This window comes from Cebidichthys violaceus, unplaced genomic scaffold, assembly GCF_023349555.1.
Source record: "Cebidichthys violaceus isolate CVI_PGR_0920_01 unplaced genomic scaffold, fCebVio1.0.p SCAF_6, whole genome shotgun sequence".
In the NCBI taxonomy this organism is placed as follows: domain Eukaryota; kingdom Metazoa; phylum Chordata; class Actinopteri; order Perciformes; family Stichaeidae; genus Cebidichthys; species Cebidichthys violaceus.
The window spans coordinates 8,599,547-8,622,155 of NW_027176816.1; the positions used below are offsets into that span (position 1 = coordinate 8,599,547).

At 40.4% G+C, this 22,609-nt stretch overlaps 1 protein-coding gene across 6 annotated transcripts in view; it reads left to right on the plus strand.

Annotated features, from left to right (window-relative positions):
• The window catches only part of chl1a (cell adhesion molecule L1-like a), a 53,044-nt gene that overhangs the window by 22,224 nt on the left and 8,211 nt on the right, over positions 1–22,609 (plus strand). For 3 of the 6 annotated variants that reach the window (XM_068732850.1, XM_068732848.1, XM_068732852.1), the window contains exons 6-24: positions 1,801–1,971; positions 2,179–2,217; positions 2,411–2,522; positions 2,625–2,806; positions 2,933–3,067; positions 3,958–4,098; positions 5,098–5,209; positions 6,084–6,247; positions 6,557–6,722; positions 7,300–7,424; positions 7,631–7,735; positions 9,640–9,837; positions 10,253–10,323; positions 10,423–10,645; positions 11,546–11,661; positions 12,868–13,072; positions 14,263–14,385; positions 16,227–16,412; positions 21,660–21,698. In XM_068732850.1, coding sequence (XP_068588951.1) covers positions 1,801–1,971; positions 2,179–2,217; positions 2,411–2,522; positions 2,625–2,806; positions 2,933–3,067; positions 3,958–4,098; positions 5,098–5,209; positions 6,084–6,247; positions 6,557–6,722; positions 7,300–7,424; positions 7,631–7,735; positions 9,640–9,837; positions 10,253–10,323; positions 10,423–10,645; positions 11,546–11,661; positions 12,868–13,072; positions 14,263–14,385; positions 16,227–16,412; positions 21,660–21,698 — 2,613 coding nt within the window. Of the gene's footprint in view, positions 1–1,800; positions 1,972–2,178; positions 2,218–2,410; positions 2,523–2,624; positions 2,807–2,932; positions 3,068–3,957; positions 4,099–5,097; positions 5,210–6,083; positions 6,248–6,556; positions 6,723–7,299; positions 7,425–7,630; positions 7,736–9,639; positions 9,838–10,252; positions 10,324–10,422; positions 10,646–11,545; positions 11,662–12,867; positions 13,073–14,262; positions 14,386–16,226; positions 16,413–21,659; positions 21,699–22,107; positions 22,605–22,609 lie in introns of those variants that run through there. The other 3 variants (XM_068732851.1, XM_068732853.1, XM_068732854.1) reach the window with 2 other exon arrangements.

The window sequence follows — 22,609 nt, forward strand, 5'->3', positions numbered from 1 at the left end:
AGGTCTGTTATAGGGCTGCAACAACGAATCGATAAAATCGATCATTAAAAGCGTTGGCAACGAATTTCATTATCGATTCGTTGCATCGCGCGATTATTACGCCACTCAATAAGTTGCGAAGATGGTTGAGTATAAAAAAAAAAGTTGAGTTGAGCAAGGAGCAGAGCGGAGGTAGAGGAAAGACCATCGGAGAGACCCGTAACGTTGTTCTGAAACACATGGCGGAGGCACAGAAATCAGTACGACCTAAGTCATCCAAGGTGTGGGAGCATTTCACACTAAATAAATCAAAAAAGTGTGTTAATTGCAAGCTATGCAAAAGCTCCATGGCATGGCACAGGAGCACCACGGTGATGATTCAGCACCTAAAACGTAAACATGTTGGAGTCCTTGAGGAGGAGGAAGGGAGTTCAACAGCAGGATAAGTCACTACAGAATCCTACTGTTGTTCCGTTTTGAAGTGAGGAACGTAACGTCCCTCCAGTAGCTCTCCTGGTGCTGCTGTTTACAAGTTATCCAGCTTGACAAGTTAGCGTTAGCTCGTTAATAACAGTGGTAAAGCAGGGGTGGTATAGTTTGCAAGACTAAAGACACGTTTTTATTCACTCGCCTTTTCCCCGCCGATTCATCGATTAAACGAAAAAATAATCAACAGATTAATCGATTATTAAAATAATCGTTAGTTGCAGCCCTAGTCTGTTTGCGTCACACCTTCCTGAAGTTTCTCCCAGATGAAAAGGAGTTGTGGGTGACACCATGTGCTTTGGAAGAGGCACGTGGCTGTCCTCCCCCTCCACTGGCCATCAGGGAAGTTAGCAGTGACAATAAGAAGGACAGTCAAGCAAAGGTACACACTTGAGGCCCACAAGTTTCTTCCCACCACTGCCAAAGAAAAGTCATTTGCTGTGTAAAAAAGTCACCTCAGTTCTGTGTGAAGTGCTTTGTCAATAGGGGCTGAGTTTTCTGTCCAACCCCTTGAGAGCTCCTCAACCGCCTCCAACAAACCTGACTGATGTCAGAGAGAAAAACAGTCTTTTAGGTTTAGGTGGATGGGGCCTAGAGGCATGGAGCAGAGTGAATGAAAACACTTTTTCCTGTCTTGTGATGTAAATGATGTTTAAAATCTTTGTCTTAGTTTCACACATTCATATTTCCAGGGAATGTCACAACAATCCAAAAAATTGCACATGATAAAAGATACTTTGATGTCTATAAAACAAAAACATCTCAAAGAAAACAGCGATGATGTGTGTCTTTGATTGCAGCAGAACCTTGTGTTCTCTGCATGCAGTCCACGTGCATTAGTTGGAAAAATATTGTTCACCTCGTATTAGTGCCATGTAATGTAAATCAGTACCAACATTTTTTGCCTTGAACATTGACTAAACAACTAATGACTTGAGGCGGTGTTTTAAAGGAAACTGTTAGGTACTGTGAATGGGGCTGACCAAGGAGTGACACAGAGCGCCACCGACCCGTGACTTGAATAATGGCTCTATGTAAACCAAATATGCTGTCACAGTGCACTTCACCGAGTTCACCAGCTCCATACAAGGAAACCCTTCAGGGCATTTCCATTAAGGTCTAATGTACATGAGGCTACGCTGTACTCCAATCTGCTATCATGAGACCTGAGTTTCTTTATGAGGTTATTTCACTCTCGACCCTCTGGTGCACCTGATGGATATATTTAAGAGGTTCTGTCCAATTTGGGCTTTCTTACCAGCCAAAATGAATCTCAAAAAACAGACACTGTCTACATTGACGACGTGTCATTGATGTAAATATGCTCTTTTCCAGGTCTCGAGCACATTGAGCAGGATGAGAGGGTTTCCATGGGCACTGATGGCAACCTGTACTTCTCTAATGCCTTACAGAAAGACAGTCGTCTGGACTACTGTTGTTTTGCTGCCTTCTCCACAATAGGCACCATCGTCCAGAAAACCGCCATGGCTGTCTTGGTCAAGAGCTGTAGGTCTACAAAATAGTCTGTGTTGTCTTAACCACTTGTAAATCGTGATATCAAGTACAGATCTCTGAGAAGCGAAAACAGAAATGTTATTATCAAGATGTTACTCCATCGCATACCAAGAAGCAGGGCGTGCCTTATCACGCTTATGCTCAAGGAAACGCTACCACCACCATATTCATTCTCACAGTATTTTGTTTTTCTTCCAGTGAAACCTGGCAATGAGTCTGCTGACAGCGGCAATGCCAGTGAGTGATTCACACATCAAAGCCTTCACAGTATAAATTAAAGTGCATCTCATCTGAACAGGAAGCATAGTTTGGTTTTCATGTTGCAAGAAGCTGCAGGTAGCAGATTGACTATAAACTTGTGTGTTGATTATCTAAATTGATTAAAATTATACATCTGACTGAGGAAGACTACGCTCTGTGTTCAACACAGCTCAAGCCCCCCCAGTGAGAATTCCCGGCCTGCTGCTGCCCTCTGGTGTTCAGACAGAGAAGGTGCTGTTGAAGGGACAGAATCTGCAGCTTGAGTGTATACCACAGGGATAGTATGTATACATGCTGTATCATCACATTATCTTTATATATAAATAATATGTTGTCATAGTTACCTGCTGTTGTGCTTCATAACATGTCGTTTCATGTCATAGTCCCACTCCAACGATAAAATGGATGAAAATGGGAGACAAGCTGCCTGTTCGGACACAATTGAACAACTTTGGAAAGCTGTTGTCCATATCTTCTGTAGATGAGTCGGATGATGGGAAATACATGTGTAAAGCCCAAAACTCTGCTGGAGAGGCTGTCCACTACTTTGATGTAATAGTGGAAGGTAGGAGCTAACATGTATTTGTGGCTGCATTTGTTTTTGCTTCAAAGACAAAAGCTGTTGACACAGGAATGGCAGTTGTTGTTTTTTTAGTCTCAAACCAACATGGTTCTTCTTAACATCCCTCAGATCTGCCAAAATGGGAGACAGAACCTCCTCAAAGCCAGCTGACTGTGATTGGGACTGATGTTCACATCAAGTGTTCGGTCAGCGGAAAACCACCGCCAGACATAACATGGAGGAGGAATGGAGAATTGTTCAGAGGTGAGTGGGAATAATTCTAGCTGTGGTTTTATGCATCTTTGACAAAGGGCAGGAGGACAGTGCAGCAAGCAGCTACACCACTCAACAACTTCAACCACACAACTGACTAGCGGCTGTTCTGCCAAGTGTCCTTCAAAGCTCAAGGGACAGACTCGATTCCTTGAGAGGGAATGTTATGCACATTTTCACAATTGAACTTGAGAAGTAGTAGTCTTTTCTTTACTGATTACAAGTTCCTGTAACAAATGTGGAAAAAGATGTTGATGGATGAATTATTTATTCTAATTATGAGCCGATAATTTCTTAGCAGGGAATGCAACGTGATCTTGCAGGAGTGGTGTAGTCTTGAGATTCATGTTGTAAATGTGTTAAAGGCTTTTTATGTATTCATATGACTTGTTTAGGTGCATACGTGATTAAACAAATGTTTTAATATAATTCTACTAAAGTTGGTAAATGTCAAAGATTTATCATCTTATATTTACTGTTACGTCGTATGTGCTGGTTTTTATTTAACTGTCAAATTTCTTGCTTTCGTACACATCTGTGTGTCTTTCAAATTGGCAAATATATTATATATATATATATAATTTTCTATCAGAGAAAATGAGCAAATGGTCATGTTATTTAAAAAAACTGGCACCAGGGAATGTTTATTATTTTTGCTTAAAAAATTACTTTACAATTCTCTTTCGATGAATTAACTGAGTAAGCAACTAATCGTTTTGTCAAAAAAAAACATGTTGGTTGTGCTTTAGTGTAGTCCTTGTAAAACAATTCTGATGACGTGTGTGTGTGTGTGTGTGTGTGTGTGTGTGTGTGTGTGTGTGTGTGTGTGTGCGTGTGCGCGTGTGCGTGCGTGCGTGCGTGTGTGTGTGTGTTGCTGTCAGATGACCCAGGGAGCACCAGGCGAGTGCTTGATGACACTGTGGTGCTCCATAACGCCAGAGCAGAGGACAGTGCCGTCTACCAGTGTGAAGCCTCCAACATTCATGGCAGTGTCCTGGCCAACATTAACATCATGGTCATGAGTGAGTATTACAGCAAGACTTAAACCTTGCACAGCCAGCGAGGACATAAACACAATGGCCACTTTATCAGGTTCACCTGGCTGTTGGAAATGTCATGTTGCTGGCTCAATAGCATTTCACAGGTTTTTTTGGGGCGCTTTTATCCAGTGTGCTTTGAAATTTGCCTCTCATCCACCCATTCACATTTTTAAATTTCGTAGTGCAGGATGTGTGAGTCACCGTCTGGAGGAGTAGATGTTAAGTCAAGTGGAGGTTTGTCAGATAAATAGGCCTATATGCAGCATAGAGAGTGAGCTCAGAGGTGAGCATGGAGGTGAGCGCACATTCTTAGGTGATCTTAACATGGTTCCTTCCATATCCATGATATCCAGCAGCAGTCATTTTTCTCACCTTTTAGTTGTAATCCCTGCTGTGTTAAACAAATGTAGTGTTCTACCCATCTCTGTCTTGCTGTTATTACAGCCAATTCATTTATTATTTCATAAAGTTTGAGAAAGTGGTAAAAAGAAAAGGCCCATCACAGTCCAAGGTTACATACTTAGATTGCTTGTTTAGTCTGAGTACATTTACTATCATAGAAGACTAAGAAATCTGGCAAATGTTCTCATTCTACAAGATGGAACTAGTGGATTCTTGCACCAAAAAAACACTTTTATATCCAAGTATTGAAATTGTTGCCAATTCATTTTCTTTTTTATTGACTTGAAGTGATTTATTGTTTGATCGTTTCAGCTCTACACCCATGTCTGACATAGCCACGGCCACTCGACGCTCAAAATGTCAATGGGATTTTGAATGAGGTTTTATCCCTTCAGCACTTCGGCTTTCTTTAAGAAATCTTTTATCTCTTGAGAAGTGTTACAAGAGGTGTGATGCCTGCGTCTGAATTATATCTGTGTTTTCAGTAATCTGCTCTTCTGTCCCTATTTCTTGCGGGAAAGAAATTCTCATAGGCAATGACTTGACATTTGAGCAGCTGAAATCTCCCCTTTCTCTTAGATATGGCCCCGCGAATACTGACAATGGACTTCCAAGAGTATGCTGTGGTACTAGGAGAGGACATCGTCATGAACTGCAGTGTTTTCAGCTCTCCACCACCCACCATCTCCTGGTAAGTGGTTATCAGGAACAACAAGTATATTAGTCTTAGTGACATCTGTCAGTGAGAAGTTTCACTACATTTCAACACGTGTGTTTAAGACAAAAGAACTTCTCGCCACTGCTCCTTTGCGCGGAAAGGAGCCAGTTGAGGTGGTTCGGGCATCTGGTAAGGATGCCACCTGGGCGCCTAGGGAGGTGTTCCAGGCACGACCAGCTGGGAGGAGACCCCGAGGGAGGCCCAGGACCAGGTGGAGGGACTATATCTCCAAACTGGCCTGGGAGCGCCTCGGGATCCACCAGTCAGAGCTGGCTGATGTGGCCCGGGAAAGGGAAGTTTGGGGTCCCCTGCTGGAGCTGTTGCCCCCGCGACCCGATCCCGGATAAGCGGTTGAAGATGAGATGAGATGAACTTCTCGCCTTCATTCAGTGTAATATGTTTTCTACGGGTAACAGCTTACGTCACTGTATCAATCAGTTCTGTGCAGTTTACAGATGAGAACATATACAGTACGGTATCACAGCAGTGATTCCTGCTCTTAATCCACACTGCTTCAGGTGTCTGCAGGACATAGATGTTGACAGATGTGTCTATTTAATTAGATAATCATCTCCTGTTCCTTGAAATTGGGCTATGAACTGTCACTGCAGCTCTGCTACAGTTCTACTAAAGGAAAATAGGATCTCAGACAGTCATGAAAAAATACAACGACCCTCAGAATATTAGGATACTTCTTTAAAATGATATTCCATATTTTTTCACAATTTGTTGGCAAAAAAGTAAATTACAGTCAATTGAAATCCCCCTGAAATGACAATTGTAAAAATGAAATAGGCATGATTAACTAATTAACTAACAATTAATTGGAGAAATCTTTCTCTCCTAGGGTCAAAGATGAGACTCTAGAGAGCATCGAAGGGGAACGATTTTTTGCTGTGGGCGGATCTTTGCAAATCATCAGTGCCGAAAAAAACGACAGCGGGGAATATGTGTGTGTTGCTTCTAACAAGGAGGGAAAGTCATCTGTCACCGCTGTGCTGGATGTGAAAGGTATCTCAGTAACATGATTAGTGCTTTCTTAAAGCAAGTGCCAGTTCGCCCAGTTTTCAAATGTTTCTATCTGCTTTGCTAGACTAGGGATGGAGTTACATCTTTTTTTCCGTTCAGTAGAAGGCTTTGGCTTGTATGCAAAACCACATAACAAAAACAGTTTAAGTTCTGGAAAGTAGACTCAAAGTGATTCAAAGCATGCAGGAGTTATGAATAGATATGTTCTCTGGCTGCAGCCTAACAAAACAAGTACCATTATCTTATCTGTTTTCAAAAGGGGATTTTGACCCTTGCTTTTTCTGTCTTTAGACCCTACAAAAATAGTACAGCCACCTCAGGACGTGCAGATCATCAGTGGGACCACAGCCCAATTGATGTGCCTGGCAGAGTTTGATAAAAGCCTGCGGGGTACCTTTGAGGTGCTTTGGAGGAAGGATAGTGAGGAGATTCCACTTTCCTCTGAGGAAAATTCCAGGTAGGTTGCTGTGATTTGATAGTGTTTCCATTAGTTTTCAGGTGTGGTTTTGCTTTAGATGGCTTTGTTCAGTGTCTTTATCTCTATGCTAATGCTCAGGAAGACAAAATGCATGAAAAGTCCCAAAAGCTTCGTGCCTTGTTCTGCTCAGTAGAGGGTCAACGGCAGGGGATTTTGCTATCCTTTTGTCTGCTTAATGAATTTACTGATTACCTCTGCCAAGGATGTTATACATTTTTTTTGCCTGGTTATTGGTTTTTATCTAAGAAAAAAAATGCAACCGTTTTAGTAACAGTTGTCAGAAAGTTAGGCCATAACAGAAACTACTGCACTTACTTGAATGGGAAAAAAAAATCTGGCACGTATAAGCCATGATTGTCTATTACTATGTGCATTTTGATGCAGATCCTGATTTAGATGTAGACAGAAAAAAAATCTAAACTTTCCCTATTATCAAAATCAATAACAACGTAGAGGATTGTGCAGCTTTGGCAGAGGTACTGTCTATGCTCCTGAGTACTTGATTGATTGCATTTACATTACAGCTGTGTACTAACGAATGTGCTTACATGTTCAGATACTTTGTGGACGATGGCATGCTGCAGATCATGAGTGTGAATCTGAGCGATCAGGGAATATACACATGCATTGCTAGGACCAGCCTAGATGAGGACAATGCCACTGCACTACTCACTGTGCTGGGTAAGATGGTTTAGTAAATAATATAGCAGAGAGAGTAATTCATTATTCATTATGAGTTCTTTGAAAGAACAATTATATGAATAATTAAAACAGGTGGTTTTGTTGTGTTTTCGATGTCATTATTATGTTTTCGCCCCCAGATGTTTTGGGTGTTAAATTGACAGTTTCTACTGAGCACTTAATGTTGTTTGTATTTTGTGTCGCAGATGTTCCCGATGGTCCAGAAAATGTAAAGATATCTGAACTGAAGAATCTGAGAAATGTTAGCCTGTCTTGGATACCTGGGAGTGATCACAACAGCTCTGTAACAGGTAGGAAGTTAATTTAGAAGAAGTAGAAGAAGAAGAAGAACATCTGAGGTCTGAAAGAGGTAGTAGCAGTGCTAGATAATGCAACAGATAAACAACATTTTTGAGAAGATCATCAACATACAGCATACTGTGTACTGTTATGACTGTCAGTTGTTACACTTAAATTTATGGCATATACGTGATGATGTAGTTATTATGTAATTGTGTTGTAGTTTCAAAATAACTAGAGTGAGGAAATTAGGCATGTAGGCCCTTTCCAACTCTGGCCATCCATAAGACACGACTGGGCTGAACGAATGTAATAGAGTATTGTAGAATAGACGAGATTCCAACTTTATTGTTCAGCTGGAAGTTTTCAGACAATAAACAACATAAGAGTATATTAGCACATAAACAAAGTAATAACATGCACACACTCTACCAGGAACGTGGCACTTTACTGTATCACCTAAAGTCGGCAGACTACCATTTAATACTGTTTTAGAATTGTTCTTTAGGGAGCTCCTAGGTAGCCGAGTGGTTATATAACTGCAAGGTCATGGGTTCGATTCTGGCCTTTGGACTTTGATGCATGTCATACACCTCTCTCTCTCTCTCTCTCTCTCTCTCTCTCTCTGTACATCACAAAACGCTGTCATGTCCCCCTCTGAGAGTTAACAGACTCTGCTGCTGCGCTAACTAAAGTTCTTTAACAAGCGCTGTCTGCAAATAGCTGTGAAGTCCTGAGGATCCTGGCACAGAAGCTTGTGTCTCATTTATGCTTCAAAAAGAGACTCATTTATTTTTGGAAGTTAGGGATGTTAAGAATTAAGATCAACTGATAAATGTATCCTTGTAGTGTTTATTAGCTTGGATGTGTGTTATCTGTAATCAGAAATTAGAATAGACGTGCCTGAAGAAGATCCTTTGTTGTGCTGAAATGTGCAGACATTTTATTTGTTTAATCAAACATCTTGGTGCAACAGACCTCAGTTGTAAGGCCAGCTCTTTTCTAAGCGATATCTGTGGATCAGTTTGGCTCAGCACCAGATGCATATGTGTAATGATATTCATTTAATGTGATTAATATGCCATTAAAATTGCAAAAAACTATGGCTCTACCTGAAATTGCTCCCTTTTTTTACTTATTTATTATTTTCTACATGACAAATAGTCTGGTAGGTAGTAGTTAAATCAGATTTCGGACACAAATAATCGTAATTTTCAACACACTTACAGGTGTAGTGTGAATTAATGATTTTACACATTTGTCATTTCAGGAACAATTACAGAAAAGTAGAATATTTTATTTAACCCTACCATAATGATTGTTTTATTTGGCTACTTGGGGGCAATAGAAGCAAGATGTGAGCACAACAATGACATAGCATTACCTTTGATATGTTAAGTTGATATGGCAAATATATTAGCAAACAGCTGCTCATTTACACATCCAGAAGTTAGAGAGTAACAGTATCATGTATTTTAGTCATGTTTCTAGCTACTAATATTCACTCTACTCCACTTTTAGCGTTGTTTTTGGTCTCTACCATCTCCTGAGCGAAACACATGGCTCTTTAACGGCTTAATGCTCTGCTATGTTTACCCGCTACTCCTTTATCTGCCTACCAACACATCTTAAGGTTAATGCTAAGCCAACCTAATTGCCCCTGACTCTAGCTTTGTACTTACCACACATTTAAGAAAGTCCCCTCTTCTTACTCTCAGAAAGAAAGCAACATTTTTTTTTAGAATGTTAAATATTCCTTTATTGGTCTAGTAGTGAAGGTGTTCACGTGTGCTGTAGATAATCTATTAGTAATGTTGAGTGGACTGTGCAGGAAGTGAAACAAATAGGAGTCAAATGTGTGCTTTCTCAGCAGTGATGACTGAATGTGTCTGTCTTGTCTCCTCCATGAGCACAGAATTTATAGTGGAGTATGAGGAGAGCCAATGGGAGCCTGGCAGGTGGAAGGAGCTACAGAAAGTCCCCGGTAACCAGGCAACAGCCGAGCTTGCACTACAAGGACACCTTAACTACCAGTTCAGAGTGTATGCCGTTAATGTTGTTGGACCTGGACCCCCCAGTGAGCCCACTGAGAGATACAAAACACCTCCTGCTGGTGAGACTCGCTCCCTTTAATTAACATTTTTTCTGCTGTATTTGTTGATTGTGAAAGCATGCAAAGTTTTAACATTTCTTTTGAAGCGTGCAGAGAGTTGCTGTGTGGAGGGGCCAGCCTTTGGCCACAGGATTTTGTAGCAGTATGGGGTGTAGATATTTTTGGGTCGGAGGAGTATTAGCTCCAGCACAGGTTGCTGTTTGATCTTGGCTCTCATATGAATATACTTATATATGAAATGAGGATACTTGTACTACAATTGCCAAAGAGTCTTAGCTCTTAGTTTTAGCTGATCGGCATGGATACATATTTGCATTTTAGCAGAAAATGACTACAGTCAAAAAATAGTAAGATGTACTTCTTTGTGCTTTTTTTTCTTCTTATAAATATATGATTATACAACTTCTTTTCAAAGCTCCTGATAAAAACCCAGAAAACATCAAAATTCAAGGCCATCTCCCTCAGCAAATGGACATTAGCTGGGAGGTAAGGGACAGTGCATATCGATCTATAAGATTGTATTGTGACAACCATTATATTATGGAAGCAAGATTTTTAAGTCATTAGTACACTTTCCTGTTGTAGCCTCTGCTGCCTATTGAACACAATGGCCCAGGCCTTGAGTACAAGGTGAGCTACAGGAAACTGGACGTGGAAGATGTCTGGAGGGAGCATCTGGTTAAAAGGCACTCCTTTGCCGTAAGGAACACGTCCACTTTTGTCCCCTATGAGATCAAAATTCAGAGCAGGAACAGCCACGGCTGGGGACCAGATCCTAAAGTCGTTACTGGTTACTCTGGAGAAGATGGTGAGTTACAGATTAATACTTGCTCTACTGTATGTATTCATGTCATTAATATATTTGATATTCAATATATGTACATTCACTTCAGTTCTCCCGTTTCATTAAAACACCTAAGGCGGAAGTAGCACATGCAGCTCTTGTTTTGCTTGTGACTTACTGTGCTATCGTTTCCCACCCTGTCTTCAGTCGTCTTTTGGCATTGTCTGCGGGAAAATGTGTCAGGTTAAGTTCTTTTCTTTTTTCCTTCTGCTCGTGGTTTTTAACCCTGTGTGGCTGTGCAGTAGTCCCCTCTGAAAAAAAAAAATAAACATCTTTGACTAAATCCAGCAGGTGGCAGATAACCTTTTGTAGAGCAGAGGGATGTCAAATTTCCACTTCTGTCTCTGAAGCTGTGAGAGATTTGACAGATCACGACACACTTCTTGCTGTAGACCTATTGAAGCACAATGGCTGCTTCTCTCTTTAGTGTCCGCTGTGCTTTTCCTTCTTCTACTTCAGTAGTATGTAGAGCAGAAAATATTGAGAGCATTTTCATTCCATGTTTGGTGTTGTATTTGTCCCTACTGAAAAGAAGAAATAGAAACTGCTTTATTTGGTGTCCAGCTGAGTTTGTATTTGTGCATATTTATGCTGATATACCAGCATCACTGTTTTTATTTACTGTCGTAACCAGCAACAGCTCATCTCTGCACAGCCTTAAACAAGAGAACAGCTCAGACCATCAAATTAGGCTGTTTTTGTCCAACAGGATAATTGTGTTGTTTCCCTTATTGTGTATGCAATCTATTTTCAGTTTATTTCCTTTCTTTATATGTTTTAAGGTAGTGTGAAAGAGTTTCGGCTAAGGTAGCCTGTTGTTCGCAGTACGTCTGTATTCCTGACCTTCCTCTATGTGTGGTTTAGTCCCGACTGCAGCACCACGGGACATAGCAGTGGAGGTGATCAACACCACTGTCCTGAGAGTTAGCTGGACCCCTGCCCCACCTGCCACAGTGAGAGGTCATCTAGGGGGCTACGATGTAAGTTTTGTGATGGTCCTGAAACCTGATTGCTTCCAGACTACGTTGTACAACTAAAGACTTTCAATGACAAAAGAGGAACTCTAAACAGCACATTTTGTAGCCCTTTAAGTATCGTACAATACAGTATTACTTGGTGTTTACATGAGAGAGGTACAAAGTTTAACTCTACAAATTAGAGTTAAAGTCCTTTACCTGGTGCAATTATATCTTTATTCTAGATCTCATTATAATAGATATTTGCAGAGTTTACCTCTTTTCACTTGTCTGTCTTCAGTGTTTCACAACCAAAGACAGCTCCTCAGCAAAGACACACCTCTCTTTTTTTTTTGTCTTTTATAAGTGCCATTTTCCGCCAATATTGTAAGTGCAAGCAAATGTTTATTAGGTGATTTTAAAGCTGTGAATATTTTTAGGTGCTGTATCCCAGTAGTCTCAGACTGATTATATAGTTAAACAGGACATTACAAGCAACATATTGACATTTGTTATAAAAATATGATAAGACATACAGATTTCTAAAAATAAAGGTATTTGTCAGTTCAATTTATACAACTGTATATATGGTAGTGACTTGGTCATTGTTGTGATGAGCAAATAGAGAAAGATTATTCTCTGAAAATGTAATATTTTGTGAGGTTCACCCGACTGGATTTGTTTTCGCTCTCTGTATTTCAAACTCTCCTAATGGCCCTTTTCCGAATGGCGCATCTTCTATGGTCCAGTGATTTTGTCATTAAGAAACATCCACCTGATGAACTCAACGATGAGATTTCTGCATGTGCACACAGAGGCATCTCAGTTTTGAGAGAAGTAGTGGTTTCATTAATGTATAATTTAATGAAACAAATGTTATGACAATAATTAAATTAAAAAGCATTTTTAAATGTGGTGATATGATACAAATTCTGTAAAAATTATGTGTGTAGGTGTTACAGTGGTTAACAGAGTGACAATGACAACGTGATAGTGTCAAGTAGTTACTCTGTCACACATCTTTACTTGAGGTGATTGGCAACAAAAGCGACATCTCTGATTTACAGTTCATATGTGATGTCTGATTCACATACCTGCCTCATTAAAGGGGAAACCAGGCAATAATTGCCGCTCCTCAACATTTTCTATTTGTCTCTTCCCTACCTCCTCTATGTGGACTCTGTTCAAACTTGTCCCTCATCCCCATTTTCCATTACTTCCCTCTCACAGGTTCACTGGTTGAGGAAACGAAGTTTGCTGGAGCCCGACAAGATTTTAGATGACCGCCGGTCGCTGTCTTTTCCTGGGAAGAGGACTCATGCCATCGTGCCGGGCCTTGAGCCTTTCTCCGAGTACAGACTCACTGTCAATGTTTTTAACAAGAAGGGCAATGGGCCCAACAGTGACCCGGTCACCTTCAACACTCCAGAGGGAGGTGAGCGTAGTACTGGCACTAAGTATACAACACCTGAAAAAACACTCAAGCTTGCAGAAAGATACAGTAATAACATGGTGGACATTGAAAGTGACTCAGGCAACGAGACAAGGAATTTAAACAAAAGCACTTATTTCATTTACATTAAAGTCTCAATGTTTGAGCTCATGTTGCAGCATAATAAATGTGCAGAGTTTGACACCAGAACACAGTTTTTACAGTTTTCACAGGAAGAAAAATGTCCTTTTGCTCATCTTAAGTCTGAATGTACCTACAAGCATGAACACAACTAGTGTGGAAATCAATCATGGTCCAGTGTGCAACTTAAACAAATGTGATGCAGACCCTTGAAACCTCCGATGAACAGACACTAAGAATGGACTTTTCAAAAAACAGTGACGTAACACATATTCTTGGATTTTGGATTTTCAAAGAGGGAGAAGGAGTAGATGTAATATACAAAATATAACTAGGTGATTGAACTTTTTTAGGAAAAACAATATTGACACATTAAGTATTACGTATTTTTTTACGTATTTAAATTTGTTTTAATCTTTTTATTGATTTTGCAAATACTTTAGACAGAAAGCGAGAACAGGGCTACCCCCAAAAAGTTAGGATATACAGGATATTACATTCAGTTGCGTGTCGCTTGGAGGTAGTGTAACTGTGACAAACTGCCACTGAATACAGTATTTACAAATACAACAAACAAACAGACACATCGCTCTGAGGAGATATGGTTTAAAGATTGGTTCAACCAGAGATAAAACCAAAACAGTATTAAGTATTTTTTTGTATGTTTCAAAGCATAAGGGCAGAAGAGAAAGAAGAAGTCATCAAAGGTGGTTATCATGAAAATACTTATCAAAGGCTGCTTAATGTTACAGCTTTGTGAAATGACAAAGCTGCTTAAAACAGGCAAACTGTCATATGCTTATACGATCAGTATGTTTTTCATCTGTTTGAAAAATAAAAGTGAAAAGAAAGCTTAAAGCACGGAATAAATATCAATCATGAAAAGACACCTGGGAGAGAAAGAAATCTTAACTTATTTGGACATGACTGAAAAAAACTAAAACAAACTGGCGCTTTAATGCAATGTTTTATCACTTCCACATTAATAACAAGTTGCTAGAGAAACATGTCTATAAAGTAGACACATTAACATTACTGTCATTTTTTTATAGTTCCTGAGCAAGTGCCCATTCTGACGGCCTCCAACGCTAAGAAAGACTCCATTTTGCTGGTATGGGGCCCACCGCGGCAGACAAACGGCGTCCTCACTGGTTATCTCCTGCAGCACCACCTCAGTATGTACACACACAATGTTGTTTGACTAATTACTCATTGACTTACACAGTGCAGACCTCTGGCCCTATGTGAGCTTTTTTCATTAATAGATGTCTCCTTGCTGGAGCTCAGTGCTTTGTCCGTTGTGTGAGAAAATGTTGGCGAAGTGTACGCAGGAGTGAGTAGGTGAGAATAGATCAGTTTGTAGGGGGGAGGAAGTGTGGAGTGGGTGGATCTGAGATAAAACATTTTATTGTTGAGTCTACAGGTTTAATGTTTATTTGGTAAAAAGCATGAAAAAGATGAAAGCATACTACACACACGCACACACACACACACACACACACACACACACACACACACACACACACACACACACACACACACACACACACACACACACACACACACACACACACACAAAATCATCTACCCTTCTTCCTCTCCTCTCTTGTGTTATCATACCAGACACTAGGTTGCACTGTTTAACACTGAACGATGGTCTGCAACAGTCCAACTGTGCAGGCCGCTTCAGATTCCTTCCTCTGTGTTTCTTATCTGGTATCCTCCTGGACCGCAGGTTCGCTTCCAAAAGGAGCATTTAAGTTAGTGCTGTTTGTGCCTCTTAATAGAATGTCTTTGGCATTTATCACTAAGAAGCATTTCATCTTGTAACACCCCCCCCCCCCCTCCACAGTTAGGGTGAACAAGTGAGTGAGGTGCTTTCATTACGCTCTCTCTGATTTCAAAGCCTACACTCTCGTTGGATGACATTTCTGAAATCTTTTGTGTAAAACGTGAAAGCAGAGACAGCCCTTTGCCGCCTCCACCAGCAACCCACAGAGTCTGGCCACCTCTTCAATGCACTTGGTCCCCCTCTCCTTTCTGCTTTCTTTCCCATATCAGATGTCAGACTTTACACAGAGATTCCCACACAATGCAGTCCGTGGGTGTTGGAGGATTTTTTTGGGGGGTTGAATTGATTCACCATGTAATTCAGGCAGATCTCAAATGTTGTTTTGTGTCAACCCTGTTAAATGTTATGTTGTTATGTTGTGTAGCACATCCAGTTGAGTCATGCAACTGCTGTGTAATTAGTCAATTGATATTTCTGACGGTGTTCACAAACATATGGGATATCCAGCTTTCTGTGCTGTAAACAAACATCAATTTTCCGAAGCGGCATCACAGGCTTGGCACATATTCGGTTCTCATCTGCGTCTCAACATTGGCACAGTGATGACATCAACGTGTGTGTGTGTAGCTTTTTACAGTCTGCACACATACTGTATTTTGATCTATAATGCAAGTTTGGTGATACATTATGCTGCTTGTGATTGCTACTCCTCTGATGTCCTTCTACTGTGTCTGCCTTATGTTTATTTTTTTCTTTAGTCTCTCTGTCTTGCTTCTGTTTTTGTCCACCTGCCCATGTCATTTTCTTTCCCCTTTACACAAAGTTCTTTTAGCGTTTCCTCGATCATATATACTCCAGTTCTTCCTCCCCCTGTATTTCTTTCTCCTCTCTCCTCCTCCTCCCTTCACTGATTGCCACTTGCCCCCCCCCCCCCTGCAGCTCCTCTTGAGCTCTCTATCTCCTCCTTTCATGTCCTCTCCCCTTTCTTCATAATGTATTCCTCCTCAGCTCACCTGTCACGACATGTATCTGCTATACTCACTTTCTGCCTGAGCTAGCATGACATCTCTTCATCTCCCCCTCCCTCAACCATTGACCCTCATTATAGTTGTGCTCTATTAACATACAACACAAGCCAACGGTGGCGACTTTTTCTGCGTCCATCCGTCGCAGGCTCACTCATGCCTCGTGAACTGACCTGACATCTTTCTCCTTCCTCTATAGTTAATGAGACCACACTGGAGGTGGTTGATTCCCAGGAGACGAACATCACTGGTGCTGACACCACCCAGTGGCAGCTTCAGGGTCTAGAGGAGGGCAGCCTCTACCGCTTCCATCTCAGAGCCTGCACTCGAGCAGGTTGTGGACCTCCGCTGGCCCAGGAGAGCAGCACTCCAGTTACTACAGCATGTGAGTGGATAAAATCAGTGCACCTGTCTTGGTTAATAAGATCGCATTTCGATTTGGTTTGAGAATAAAACCCCCACCAGTGTTTTTTTAATCATACCACAGACATGGTTGTTGTTTGTCCACTATAATAATTCACACAATAGTGGGGATATTTAGAATCATTGTACTGATGACGTCATCAGGGTTATGTGGACTTTTGTTTTGCGTAAAGGCGGTGATACAAACTTGTGCCATGGAGTTTGAAAGAAGTGGGTGTGAACAAGGCATGGAAGGTCCAGTGAAAAAACTCTTTTTCAAGCGCATTGTTGGAATAGTAGGACCCGTGCTTTTGGAGCTACGCCTACACTGAGTAAAAGTCAGGATATTTTATCATATGTGGAAAAAGATTTTGGTCTTTTGCATCAGTTCTTTGTTGCACATTCTTACCTCTTTGGATTTTCACTTCAAAAGCTGATCAAAACTGAAATGATAATGATAGACAATTTAATTTGTGCCCTTCACACAAATAAAGCTTAACGTGCTTTACAAAGAAACAAAAAAAATAGTTGAGCAAAAATAAGCACAACATAAGATAACAATGGAATAAGCACAGCATAACATCAGGCTTAATTATTATTATATAAGACACTAAGGGACCAAAGTGAAATAGGTAAATTATGTTTCAAGCTGTTGCTTTAAAATGCTCAGTGTGATTGCATCCCTAATTCCCTTGTGAATGCTTTTCCACACTTTGCATATTAAAAGGTGCATCTCCAGTTTTCATATGACAGCGGTTAAGAACATCTAACAAACCCACAGCGGAGGATTCAAGTGAACCTGAAGTCACATAAAACAACAGGGAGTCTGCAGTTTAGGCTGGTCCTGAGCCATTTAGAGCTTTCTATGAAAGCTAAAGGACTTTCTTTTTGGCAGTTTTTAAAAGATACCGAGAGCCAGTGTAGCCCATCTAAAACTGAAGTGCTGTGCTTCCTCTTTATAGTTTTGTTTTGAAGTTTAGCAGCAGAATTGTGAATAATTCTATCCTCTAAATACCCTTTTAAAAAAGACAATTGAAAAGTTGCAGTGGTCTGCTTGAGATGAAAGCATGAATGAGCTTTGTGGCATCTTGTTAGATAAGGAGTGCCTGTACCCTGGCAGTATTTCTCACAATGTCTGAGATGTTGGCTTATACATAAACTTGACTAGATCAAAGAATGCTATTTTGGCCACTCTGCTGATTGCTGCGATTTAAAGGTTCGTTCAGATTCAAAGACACAGGCTTAAAGTATGACGTCTGATGTGATCTGGGGAACCAGAGATCCAAGAATCTTGGATAGAGCATATCTTTAGCCATGCGGAGCTTTTTTTTTTTTTGAGCTGTAGATATACATTATCTGGTTTTTGATTGCAGAAAGACAGCATGCGAGTGAGATTAAGGCAGTTTGTTAATTAGGCTCTTCTGAAATCTATAATCATGTGCCATCTGCATAGCTGTGAAAATTGAAAAAAAGATTACTTCCTGAACAACATGAAAAGCTGTCAAGATGTAAAGATGCACAAAACACATTTAAAACGCCACCAGAAAGACGATGATGTCGGTGTTGTTGTGACCAGTTGTGTCAAATTTGGCATTTGGTTTATCCTAAAGTCTGACTGGAACTTCTCCAGAATATTGATTCATTTCAGAAAGCTGTTAATTTAAAGATAACGTTGTCAAATAGCGTTTGGAAGGGATGTTTAAGCCTGTAATTAATGAGAACCTTATTGTTCAGGGTTTTTTGGATCATCAGCCTCACGACAGCACAAAAAATCTCAATCTCATGAGACAAGTTCATGACATAATCTTAGACATTGTTAAAGACACATTCAAAGCACTATTGTAGCTGAATTAAGACAACACATAGAATATTTATAATCCAACTTCAAGGAATACTTCACCCACAAACTGACCATTTTGTATTTTACTGTTCGTCCGGACTTGCAGTGGTTGTTAAACCTGGACCATAATTACTTCAATTCATCAAGGATTTACTAAATGTTTTGGTTCTCCGTTGACCGTAGAGGCAAGTAAGAAAAACTAAATCTTCAAGAATTCAAGGTAACACGCGTTGAATAATTACTATGCAAATCATTTTGTGGGTGAAATTCCTTTTAAATAGCTTTTAGGCAGAAATTGACAAAAGTTAGCCTTTTGAAGAAGTGAATGCAGGGATTGTCATCTTTCACTACAACACCAGCTTTGATTGTTTTGAACTATTTAGTAAATTCCTCACTGTCTGCAGTGCAGTCCGGAAAGTGAATGTCAGAGGTTGGGATGGGTTTTAACAGCGGATCCATCATAAAAACAATATGGTGGAACCTCCACTGTTTTCTCTGATTATGCATACAGCTTTATTGTAAGTAGTTATGGGCTTGTTATAAATTAAACATGGACCTCCAGTTCAGCTCTTCTGCATTCCCTGTCAGTGGCTCTACATGATCTCTCATGCACTCAAATAGAGTTGATAAATCATGGTGATGTTCTGTCACACAATCCTTTAATGACCTTGAGTGTTCATCAGGTTGTTGTTCGGGGTGTCATCCATTTCACCCATGGGCGCGGTCGCTGAGAGAATTAATGAGCTGATAAGTTCTGAATGTTAAAAAGTTCTAGTCAGCTAGACTGTCAGTTTTGAGCCACTACATGCACATTTTTCTTTGTTATAACATTAATTGGGTAAAGCGAATATTTACAAAATTGTATTTGATTATAGCATCATTTAAATTTTTTGTTCTTCTTTTATTTGCTTTGTTTTCAGAAAAATATGACAATCTTCCTCAAAGTAAATGGTGCGGTTTGCTGTCTGTGTTTCTTTCAGCGTATGCATTTTGCCACTAGGGGGTGCCAAAGCCAAAAATGTCCAGATTCTACACACGCGGTCGCTTTAATTTCTATCTTACATAAAACAAAGATATGCAGATTCTGCCTGTTTTAGTTAAGCTCTTTGTTAACACTTCATTAAACACTTAATTTAGCCAATCTGGTAATAGATTGACATTATTAGCTGCATTTGGCACATGTTAGCATCAGCGTCAGCCTTCATATTACACAGTGAAACTGAGTGCTAGGAATTCCAAACGGTTCAAAGTTCCCGGAAAACTCCTCCCTCCATTACTTGGCAAGCTAAAACAAAATAAGAACAGATGAGAAAATATGTTTCCACTATCTCTGACTGTTTTAATAAAAGTTATTAATTCCTCTCTGGCTTTGATATTTCCTTTGAGAGGCTTTCCAACTTGGATGTCCAGCCTGAGAGCCATTAGATGCATTGTTTGTAAATATGGCTGAGTAGAGGCTCGGTGGGGAGATAAAATGGTTCTGTTTCAGAGCGCTGTCCTCAGGGCATGTTAGTCACAATGCAGCAGTGCAGATTTATGGATGCCAATAGCACAGAGCAGGGGCACCAGGAATTTAGAGTTGTTGATGGGGAGTAATGGAATGACAGTGAAAAAAATGAGTGAGCCTAGTGAGCCTAGGCTATGAAGTGTACCTTTTATGTGAGCTTTTAATGCTTATCCCCATTTAGTTTGGATAAACAGTAGCTTAAAAAATTGTCTGGACAAACAGACTGACATACCAGAACAGGAAACAGCCACAGAGGCATCAGCAGATGTGTGTTCATGTGTCTTTGTTTTGAAAGGCTTGTCATGAAAAGAGAGTGGCTGAGGTGAGTGACAGACAAATATCCCACAGAAGGATAGGGTGAGGCATCAGCGAGAAAGAGGAGCAGGGAAGACTGAGAGAGAACAACTAATAGCCATAGCAGAAGAGTGTGGCAGACAGAGAAAAAAATATCTATTTTTCTCCATCAGGTCTCATGAGATAACAAAGCAGCAGAGCTAAAGCGGACTGCAAACATGACAAAAGCACAAAGAAGAATGTACCTCTTAACAGACAAAAATAACTAGCTCCTCCAGAGATAATATTATTTGCTCCCTGTCACAGAATTTGAACACCCATGTTGTTATTGCCGATACATTTGCTAATAGTTAGAACTTAATGTTTGATAAGGTTCAGAAACATAATGATCCAAAGCTGATTCATCTTCACTGCAGTCACTTCAGTATTCAGCTATCAGAGCAGAATAGTCCTTGTCAGTCTACCAGTGTGTAATGACAAACACAGTTTATCAAACAAATTATATAATAATAATACTTCAGTATCAGATCCAAAAAGTGTTTTCTTGTTGTCACGTTAAACTATAATCCACTCATGTATGAATCGTATTGTACTGTTTGCCAGTCAGTATGCAAGAAATAGAATAAGTTTCAACTTGTTGTCATCTGCAACCTCACCGCTAGATGACACCTAATTCTGAACACTGCACCTTTTAAATAGGACACTATGACCGGACATGTGATCTAAAAGGGTTCAAATAATGCTATAATCAATACTTTTATAATAACAATGTATCAACTGACAATGTGCTGCTCGTAGTGGTGAAACTCACCTGAATCTGTAGCTCCACTCAGATTTTTGGTATGGGGGGGACTACAAACACACACACACACACACACACACACACTAGACGCTGAGGTTTATATGAAAGTTAGCCCGCGGTGCTGCAATGGCTACATGTACATAAAAATGGCCGCTGCTCTGACCATCCTGATACGTTGTATGGGAATGTCCGTTCTACTCCTATACTATTTTCTAGGCAGCTGTTTTCAGCTCTAAAAACCCACCGTATACTACAAACAGACACATTAGTTGGACAAGTGGTAAAAAAACAAATCAGTGGATGCAGGTTTAAAAAATAGAAGTGATAGATTAAACTGTGATTTTTGAATCTGACAATCACAAATGTGAAAACTAAAAGCTAAATGGTTGTTGTTTAGAATTATTTGGCAATAGTAACAATAGTAGTAAGTAATTAGAAGGACAAAGAGTATCGTCTTTTGCCTCCACAATGCTCTCTGGTGATCTCCACAAGTCACCAAATCCAAAACGCCACTAAAAAAACCAGATCACACATGCAGGCATCCACCTGTGTGGTTGTATTTGTGAGGATGCACCGCCCACGTATTTGTGTGGGTGGAGGTACATGCATCTGTGTGTGTGTGTGTGTGTGTGTGTGTGTGTGTGTGTGTGTGTGTGTGTGTGTGTGTGTGTGTGTGTGTGTGTGTGTGTGTGTGTGTGTTGTGCCTGGTCTATAAACCTTAAAGCTGGCTTTCCATATATGTCTATAATCTTCTTCTGTATTTCATTTTCTTTTTATCCCTCTGAAGATTTGTCCCCGACTCCAGCTGTGGCCCCAGTTCAGAGCAGTATGTATCACTGCCTGCAGCCGCTGCAGCTCGCTAACATAGATGTAGTGGTAGAGATAGACATGGTTGTAGGTGTGTTGGTGTAACAGTTTGTCCTTTATTGTTGTAGAGATATAGTTTGGGTAATTCCTAACTAACACTTTTGGAAAAATGTCATAATGTGACAATCGTAGTTTGAATTTGCAATTCAGCTTTGTTATGTAGACCCAAACCCTACTGCAGTAACGGTGTCTTTACTAGCAGTCACACTGAAGTTGCGCCGTTACTTCCATTAATCTAGTTTTCCCAGTTGCTTCAACAATCCTGCCTTCGTGTAGTCTATAGAGCCTGCTTGTTGCACAATATAGAGTATTAGACCTGACAGCATTGCAGCAGAAATCTAACTTCTGAGGCTTCTCTTTCATTCCAGGCCACAACTGCTCTCTCTCTTCTCCCAGCTCTATCCCAGGCAATTCTACTCATCCTACTTTAGGTATATAGCTCACACTCGCACACGTTGAGCCATGGTACCCCTGTGATCCCATCTTGATGTATCTTCAACTTTCAACTAACAATGGGGTTCAAGACATGGAGTCGTTTCAATCTATTCTGATATTCGCTCATGGCGGGGAGGCGTCAGGAAATGCCAGTTTTGCTTCACATGGAGTGAAGACTAGATGTCACTCCCGCCCACGATCTCTATATCTACCCTTTTTGAGTCAAAATCGAGCTCCACTCAATTAGGTCTGGGGCCCAGCATTGTCTTTTGAACTGTCTTCTTGAAGGGTTTCTGCTAGCTGCAGTGTTCTCAAGCTGCAGGGGAACCTATTTGCTTCTGCTAATCCTCTTTTCCTGCCTTCTTTCTCCCTTTCTCTGTGCTTGCCTGTGTATTCCTTTCCTCCCTATTTTCCTCCTCCTATTTCTTCTCTCTT